At 41.8% G+C, this 9,157-nt stretch overlaps 1 protein-coding gene across 1 annotated transcript in view; it reads left to right on the top strand.

The window, feature by feature from the left end:
- rint1 (RAD50 interactor 1) overlaps positions 1-7,958 on the top strand; it is a 9,474-nt gene extending 1,516 nt beyond the window's left edge. Inside the window, exons 3-15 of the mRNA XM_074625044.1 lie at positions 990-1,105; positions 1,197-1,370; positions 1,449-1,589; positions 1,817-2,012; positions 2,860-2,970; positions 3,140-3,365; positions 3,504-3,641; positions 4,056-4,150; positions 4,261-4,365; positions 5,183-5,403; positions 5,848-6,028; positions 6,141-6,259; positions 6,446-7,958. Coding sequence (XP_074481145.1) covers positions 990-1,105; positions 1,197-1,370; positions 1,449-1,589; positions 1,817-2,012; positions 2,860-2,970; positions 3,140-3,365; positions 3,504-3,641; positions 4,056-4,150; positions 4,261-4,365; positions 5,183-5,403; positions 5,848-6,028; positions 6,141-6,259; positions 6,446-6,662 — 2,040 coding nt within the window. The 3' untranslated portion in view covers positions 6,663-7,958. The remainder of the gene's footprint in view (positions 1-989; positions 1,106-1,196; positions 1,371-1,448; positions 1,590-1,816; positions 2,013-2,859; positions 2,971-3,139; positions 3,366-3,503; positions 3,642-4,055; positions 4,151-4,260; positions 4,366-5,182; positions 5,404-5,847; positions 6,029-6,140; positions 6,260-6,445) is intronic.
- The last annotated feature ends 1,199 nt before the right edge of the window (positions 7,959-9,157 follow it).

The raw sequence follows: 9,157 nt of genomic DNA, 5'->3' as shown, positions 1-9,157 counted from the left end.
AAAAGTTGTAATATGAGAATTTTTTTTAATATGAATTTTTTTTTTTTATATTATGAGAAAAAAGTTGTAATATGAGAAAAAAAGTTTTAATATGAGAAAAAAAGTCGTAATATTATGAGATTTTTTTTTAATATGAAAAAAAAAAATTTATGAGAAAAAAAGTCGTAATATGAGAAAAAAGTTATAAGAGAAAAAAGTTGTAATATTATGAGACTTTTTTTTTAATATGAAAAAAAAAATTTAATATGAGAAAAAAAGTCGCAATATGAAATTTTTTTTTAATATGACATTTTTTTTTTATGAGAATTTTATTTTTTATATGAGAAAAAAGTTGTAATATGAGAATTTTTTTTTAATATTATGAAAAAAAAGTTATATTATGAGAAAAAAGTTTTATGAGAAAAAAAGTCGTAATATTATGAGATTTTATTTTTAATATGAAAAAAAAATGTAATATGAGAAAAATTCGTTTTCTAATATGAGAATTTTTTTTTAATATGAATTTTTTTTTTAATATGAGAAAAAAAGTAATGAGAATTTTTTTTAATATGAAAAAATATTGTGAGAAAAGTTGTAATATGAGAATAAATTCATAATATTACGAGAATAAAGTCATAGGTTTACGAAAAAAAAGTCGTAATATTATGGGAATAAAGTCAGAAGTTTACGAAAAAAAAGTCATAATGTTATGACTTTATTCTAGTAACATTACGACCAAAATTTGGCGTACATTTGGAGCGTTATTTAACCTCCTTCTCGACAAGCTAGTATGACATGGTTGGCACCGATGGATTCATCAGGTTTTTTAGTTTCATAGTATCATCACTCTAGTGTTAAAACCAAATTTACATTAACGCGTTATTATCGCCGTCAGATTCTTAAGAGCTTAATTAATTATAATAAACACAATACCGCAATACTCCTGTGTATCGATATGTTCTTACACCCCTAATAAGCAGTTTGTCTTTATTCATTGTTCCATCTCGTAGCACCTACAGGGGGCCCAGCCTTGGATGGATAATCTTGGCCAGACGCTCAACCAAGTGGAGACTATAGAGAGACATGTGAAATACCTGCGGTGCCTACAACATATAGAGGAGCTCAGGTACTGTAAACAAGTGTTAAATATATCCCTGTCTGTGTGAGCTGTGGGCTGACGGGAGCAGTCATGTGTGAGTGTTGTGTGCTTGTTGCAGTGCTGCGGTCCAGCAGTGTCTGATGACCAGCAGCGTGTGGGAGGCCATCAGGGCGGTAGACAGCATGGCTGCACTGGACGCTGGACTAAACCAGTCCGGGTGTTCTCACCTCCAGGACTTCCTCCGAGAGACACTTCACTTCTGGCACAAGATCATCAAAGACCGACTGGCCAGGTACTCTTCCAGAAATCACTGTATCATCATCCTGTCTTCAATATATGAGCTACATCCTCCTCTTCTATTCTCTCCTAGTGATTTTGAGAAAGTGTTGACTCAACTTCACTGGCCGATCATCTCTCCTCCGACTCAGTCGCTGACGCCCACCGCCAACGGTCAAGAGATCAACAGCCAGCTGGAGCTGCTCGTCACGCAGCTGGTCGCCCTGCAGACCTCGTATCCTTCACATCTCTGTTCGCTTATTTCTGTTATAACCTTCATTATATTCACAACACAAATTAATCCTGCTGACATTGGTGATCCAGGACGTTTCACCTCCGGCCACCAGCAGGTCAGAGTTTTCAGTTATCCAGTGAAATATCGTCACCATGGCACAAACATTCATGGTTTCCAGAGAGGGTATCCCTCTCCAGTGTTTGCTTTCTCTAACTTCCCCCTGCCAGTGATGACCTCATATCCCAGAGGGCTTTGGCCTCTTGTCAAGGTGTAACCTCCTCCCAGCCTGCTGCTTCTTCTTCAGTCACCCCTCCGTCCCGAGGTCCCCCGCTCTGTCTGCCCATCCAGATCATGCTGCTGCCGCTCAGCAGGAGGTTCAGATACCACTTCTACGGGAACCGACAGACCAACACCCTCAACAAGGTCTCACAAACACAACACACACCACAACTTCAGTTGTATAATCCTAGCAAGGTTGGACACATAAACATACTTGTAGCAGTCACACGTTAGTTGTAATGATAACCAGAAGTCGAATACGATTGCAGTTCCTTGGAAAACACACGATCAATCAATCAAACTTTATTTATATAGCACCTTTCAAACAAGTTGCAAAATCAGAGAATGTGAACTGCACTTAAGAGACTGTTCCTTTAAAATATTTTTAATTTTTAATTTATAACTATTTATTCTATTTTAGCTTATTTATTAGTGCTCTTATTTATTAGCTAATCACTTTATAGTTTTTACCAATTGTTTTGCACTCAATTACTGAGTGGTGGATGTGTGAAACACAATTTAGTTTATATGTGGAGCATAAAAATGACAAATAAAGGAATCTTGAAGTTAAATGCAATTCAAAGTGACGATTGACAAAAATGTAGTGTTAAAAAAATGGATTTAGAGACTAATGCACCAAAACAACCAATATAAAAGTTCACTGAATAAGAAAGCAATAAAAGATGGGTATTCAAGATAATAAAAGATAAATAAAATAAAAATAACTATAAAAATAAATAAATAAAAATTATGAAACTACACAAAATAAGCAGATTGTATTAAAATAATGAAATTTTAATAGAATAAAAGAGATAATAATGATCAGCAATTGATTAAACATAATAGAGTAAAATAAACACTATAATGATGATGATAAATAAAATAGGTATAAACAATGGCAGTAACTTTAGGCACCTATAGCATCCCAGTTTTAAAGAAAATAAAAGTAGAGAATTGTCTTTATAACAACTCCTATTTGTTCCTTTTCCAGCCAGAGTGGTACCTCACTCAGGTTCTGATGTGGATGGGGAACAGCACGACCTTCATGGAGGAAAAGATCCAGCCCATCCTAGACCGAGCCGGGGCCACCATCAGTGCCATGGTACGCTGTTCTGTAACAGGCTTTACTCCACTATATTATTTGTCTATTATAGTTCGCTCTTCCTCTGTAAGATGTGCCGCTCTGCCTGTCTGTCTGTAGACTTGTCCATGTTTTATTTTTCCAATCTGGCACAGTAAGTGAAGTGTTGTGTGTCTATATGTGCGTGCAGGTGGAGCTGTGTCGAGGCCTGCTGTCTCTGGTCCAGGAGAAGGTGGCCAGCGACGCTTCCAGGCTGCTGTACGACGACGTGCTCTTCTGTCACCTGGTGGAGGAGGTGCTGCAGTTTGAGAAGGAGCTGCGGAGCAACCAGTCGTACCCGGCGGTGCTGCCGGGTCTGCTTCACCTGCTGCTCGAAGACGCGACCCTTCAGAAGTGGCTCACTGTGGAAAAGAAGAGTAAGTGATGTATTTAGAAATTAAAAACATAATTGCTGTCTCTATTAATTAACTGATACTTGACTTTTCTCTCACCTTCTGTTACCCTCTGAGACCATCCCGACTGACTTTACCGTCTATTCCTCTGTGTTTACACAGTGGCGGTGGAGAAGATGGATGCCATGCTGTCGGCAGAGGGAGCCTGGAGCTCTCAGTACAAAGACATCAGCGATATGGACGAGCTGAAGGCGCCAGATTGTGCCGAGACTTTCATGACTCTTCTACAGGTCATCACTGGTGAGACTGCTCTCATTTCAGCTTCTTTAAGTCGCCATCGGTAGTACGCTTTTTGATTTGGAGAAGCATCAAACACACACATGTCATATAGCAGGAACCTCATAAAACACGTGCAGAGGATATTTTGGCACATTTTGAAACCTACATTGTTTATATCCATGTTGCCAGCTAGCAGTCTTCTCCCTCTCCCTCCGTTTATACGACACATTGCTGCGTTTCTTGCCACCAAATGTTGATTTGTGGAATAGTGTGAAACAGGAAGGTGTATTACAGTGCGTCCTTGAGATAAACAAAACTGGGAACCCACTCATAGCAACGTTACGCCGCAACTTTACAAGAAAGTCAAAGCCTCCCCACGGCACCTTTAAAACATTTAGAGTAAAAGTGGTTGTCTGTTTTGTCGCCCTGCTGTAGAGCGGTACCGGGCTTTGCCATGTCCTTCAGCGCAGCTCAAGTTCCTGGCACTACAGAGAGAGCTGGTGGATGACTTCCGCATACGACTCACCCAGGTAACAATATTTACAGACTGAAATCAAGTAGAATTTTTAAAGAGAGCGGGCGAGAGAGAGAACTGACGGAGGCGGAGGTGGTTGATAAGGTTTCATTTTTTTCTCTCCAGGTGATGAAGGAGGAGTCTCGCTGCCCGCTCGGCGCCCGTTATTGTGCCATCCTTAATGCAGTTAACTACGTTTCCACCATCCTGGGAGACTGGGGAGACAATGTGGTGAGTGGACTTTATTAAATGTATTTCATTAATTGTATATATTTGTTTTGCCACAGCACCAGTCGGATGTTTCCATGGCTGGACACTTCTCAATTTGGGTCTCATGCACGAGTGAATAAGCCCCTTGTTTCTAATTTCACTGGGAATAGTCAGTCCTGACCTCCGGGCCTCATTTCTGAATGCACAAAGCGGGGCAAGAAAGTGCTCTGTACCGTCACAAAAATATATCCCGAAAAGTTCCATGTGAGAGGAAGCTGCCCCGTGCTGCCAGACTGCAGCCAGAAGAGGAAGCTGCCCCGTGCTGCCAGACTGCAGCCAGAAGAGGAAGCTGCCCCGTGCTGCCAGACTGCAGCCAGAAGAGGAAGCTGCCCCGTGCTGCCAGACTGCAGCCAGAAGAGGAAGCTGCCCTGTGCTGCCAGACTGCAGCCAGAAGAGGAAGCTGCCCCGTGCTGCCAGACTGCAGCCAGAAGAGGAAGCTGCCCCGTGCTGCCAGACTGCAGCCAGAAGAGGAAGCTGCCCTGTGCTGCCAGACTGCAGCCAGAAGAGGAAGCTGCCCCGTGCTGTCAGACTGCAGCCAGAAGAGGAAGCTGCCCCGTGCTGTCAGACTGCAGCCAGAAGAGGAAACTGCCCCGTGCTGCCAGACTGCAGCCAGAAGAGGAAGCTGCCCCGTGCTGCCAGACTGCAGCCAGAAGAGGAAGCTGCCCCGTGCTGCCAGACTGCAGCCAGAAGAGGAAGCTGCCCCGTGCTGCCAGACAGCAGCCAGAAGAGGGAGACAGATACTGTCTGTGTTCACCAGCTCCTTTTATTCTCTCTACAGTTCTTCCTGCAGCTGCAGCAGGCAGCGGTCTCACTCGGTGAGGAAGGGGTACTGGGAGGCCTCGGGGTGCTGGAGGTGGGTCGCCTGGCTTCTCTGGAGGGCTCGCTGTTTGAAGGTCTGCTCGCGTTGCTGGATCGACTGAAAGGAGACATGATGGGACGACTGCTGGAGTGGACCATGAGAGAAATCACAGAGAAGGCTAAACCGTACGGCCAAGACAGGTGAGACTGTCGATGTTGTACCATATATTATTATTATTATTATTATTATTGTTTTATCGCTTCTTACCATCAGGTTAGGACTTGCTGTCTAATATATCCCCCCCAATGCCAGGCGTCATGGTAACGTGCAGTATGTCTCGTAGTACGACAAAATGATGATGATATTTAATATTTTTAAATGATTAAGTTTGAGTGAAGAAATGATAGAGGACTCGGCTGTGCTCTCATTCTGCCGTTTAGTTACCAGATGCTGCTCTCTGGTGGACTCATCACGATATTACACAAACAATTTACAATAATAACAAAAACATATTTTTGTTATTTGCCTTTCAAAAGTGTCCTGTTTTTAGGACAGTTGAGCAGGAAGAGGTAGAGGAGATCTAAAATAGAGAGGAAAGATCCTGATTTCACTGATTTTATTCTCTACCTTTGTCATTTCTTCAGGTGGTTGTCCCTCCCAGCCCAGCAGGACCTGTCCACCATGTCCCTGTCCAGTTCAGCGTGTCCCATGATGCTGTGTGTGAGGGACAGATTGTTGAACCTTCATCAGGTCCTGAGTCTTTCTCTGTTCCAACTGGCCTGGCAGGGCCTGGCAGAGAGGCTGGACAACGTTCTCTACCAGGATGTAAGAGATGAATATATAGGACCGTCTGTGGCGGAGCGTATTGAGAACAAATGCTGACGACGTGGTTTCCTCGCCATGCACTTCATTATGTCCACGTGTCTCTCTCCGTCAGGTGATCCTGTTTAATCATTTCAGTGAAGGTGGAGCCGCTCAGATTCAGTTCGACATGACCAGGAACCTTTTTCCTCTGTTCGGTCACTACTGCAAAAGACCCGAGAACTTCTTTAAGCAGTAAGTGTAAAGCAAAGCATGCAAGATAAAAAATAATTGAGGTAGTAAAGATAGATGTAGATGTGTTTAAATTCAACTTGTGATAATTCCAGGACTAAAACAGGATGAATCAGTCTGTTAGAGACGGAGCTCTGCTTTCATTATAATGAGTTTGGTTCTCCATCGTCTCTCTCTGTCTCTCCACAGCGTGAAGGAGGCCTGCATCATCTTGTGTCTCAACGTGGGTTCTGCTATTCTGCTGAGGAACCTCCTCAAAGAGTCGGAGGAGTCGGAGGCGAGAGATTGGGCCGGTCTGGGGGATCCTCCTCCGGAGTCTGCACTCAATGAGTTGGGGGTTTACTGCTTGGCGCCCTGCGACGTGTTGATTCTCCTGAACCTCCGAGCCTCCTGGCCCGGACAGTAACAACCCCCCCCCCCCCCGCATCAGATTGAACGCTCGGCACTTTTTTCTTAAGACATTTTCGCTTTCATCCTCTTTGTTAACTTAACAGGTAATATTTGTGGAGTCAGGACTGCTTAGTAAGTTGCTTTAACATCGTACTAACTTATTATTGTGTTGCACTACATTTTGGGGACCTACTAACCTGCCACCTCAGTTGACTGAAGTAAACCACAACTAAGTAGAAATAACACTTGTTATATGTTATATATATATATGTAAAATGGATTATGTAATAAACCCCGTTTACCTGTGAATGGTGTCCTCATACTGCTCCTTAAAATAAACATGTTTACATTAACCCTCAGACCCAGACTGACTTTACTGTTCAGTTTTAGGGCTAGTATGATGAAAAACATAATAAAAGTCATAGTACACTCGGTGTTTTTTATTGAAATAGGCATAATAAATATCAGAACAGAGAAATCAGTCCAACACAGACATGAAACTATTTGTCCGCTGGTTTTCTCTCCATGAGCAGGTTGCAGTTTCTGCTCTCATGGCCGTCGGTAGCATTTCCTGTTTCCTGTTTGAGCGGATCCACTCAGTGTTAATACCACTCGTCACACGACGTGTTCAGGGTAGTAAGCAAAGTGTGCAGTAGTCTAAAGGAGGAATCTCAATCTATTCCACCAGAAATCTGCCATGTAGACGCAAACAGATCCAGGAGGAGAGCGAGGATCTGGTGTTGTGCTTTGGAGATGTGGGTCGTCCTGTAGGCAGTCCTGTAGGTAGTCCTGTAGGTGAGGCGGCATCAGCAGGGCAGCAGAGGGTTAAAACATGATCAAAACACATCAAGTGGAAATAGTGGTTAAAGACATGAATGTTATTCCACAGGCTTCATCAACCTTTAAAATAGCAGTGCTGCTGTCAGCCTGCCATGGATTAACATTAAATTAATAAATACATGAAAGCAAGACATCCAAAACAAAACCATGACAAAGACATTCAAAACAAAACCATGACAGGCTGCGGCTCCTTCACTGAGTCAACACTGGAGAGAGAGCGGAAACACTACAGGGAACTCTTATCCCCTCAAAACTCATCTTCCATCTAGAGTTCATTAGAGGGTCACGGTAAATACAGCTCAACATGCACTAAAGGAGAATATTTACACCATTTCTCAGAAAGGAATTCATTTAAAGTGGCAACACTAGAGAAATATCTCATGCAGCAAGTTTTACGGGGAAACAAACAAATCCAAATCTAAAGTAAAAAAAAAAAAAAAAGGAAAGTAGTTTGTGTTTGTAGGAGGTGGGGGTTGAATTAAATCCTTTAATATCATAAATTAAACGTTAGATATAAACAGGATCTGACATGTTGTATTCATGTAATATGGGAATTAAAAGTTTTAACAGCTAGTTTGTAACGTCCCACACTGATAACAAATTATTCCATTTTATGGTAAAACACCATTTAAGGATTAAGGATATTGTATTTTTTTTTATATTGTCAACAAATCCCATGAAAAGTCCAAAACCAACAATAAATGCCCACTTGTGAACCACCCGTGTATTAATCCACCGTGAAAATAGTCCAACAAATGCTCTATATCCTCCTGTTTGAGTAACGTTTGTTTAAAATCTACAGTGACCAGATGTTTTAGGAAATTACTGAGCTTTATTTAAAATAATACAAATAAATAAAACTAAATATTTGAGGTGTTTTTAAAGATTCAGTAGGAACCAATGAGCTTGGAGCTGCAAGCCACAGACGGTAGGGAAGTCAGGAAATGATATTTGTGTCTTAAAGATTTATGTCTTTTACAACAGAGAGGGCAGGGAAGTCAAAGTATTGAGAAATGTGCCAACACTTCATCGATATTGGTCTTTTCCTGAGATTTGTTGACAATAAAAATGTAGGAGCCTTATCCTTTTAAAATGTAAGCATTACAGCTATATGTTTTTAACCTGTGCATTAGAATACTGAAATTAGATCTATGGAAGGATTCACTCAACGTGTTTCTATTCCAGTGATTACTACATTCATTTAGATAAAGGAACATTTTGCTTTCTTGTAAGTAAGAAGACTTTAGATTATTTTAGCCGTTATTGAAGTGATGATCTGGTAAAACTGTTAGAAAATGATAAATTAATCACACACATCTGCAGAAACCACTTTGAAAACACTGAGTTGGAAGACATAAACACACATGCACCACAGCACATACGTCCTTGAAATATGACACACACACTCAGTTGGGTAGGAATGTCCATGCAGCCACAGGTTCAGCTCCTGACTCTGAGCCACATCTCTGAGATCAGTGTTTTGTGTTCATCCACAGGCTAAAAGCAGAAGGAAATGCCCAACACAAGTCCAGCGAACTAAAAGAGAGAGAGAGAGGCATGGAGAGCTGGTGACTCCTCAACACCAGGTAGGTAGTCCTCCACCTCGTCAGAACACAACTTCATCACCATCTGTGTCATAATCCTCGTTCCAGTGTGTCAGTGATCGCTCAG

This window comes from Sebastes fasciatus, chromosome 23, assembly GCF_043250625.1.
Source record: "Sebastes fasciatus isolate fSebFas1 chromosome 23, fSebFas1.pri, whole genome shotgun sequence".
Taxonomy (NCBI): domain Eukaryota; kingdom Metazoa; phylum Chordata; class Actinopteri; order Perciformes; family Sebastidae; genus Sebastes; species Sebastes fasciatus.
This window is presented reverse-complemented; position numbering and strand designations above follow the sequence as displayed.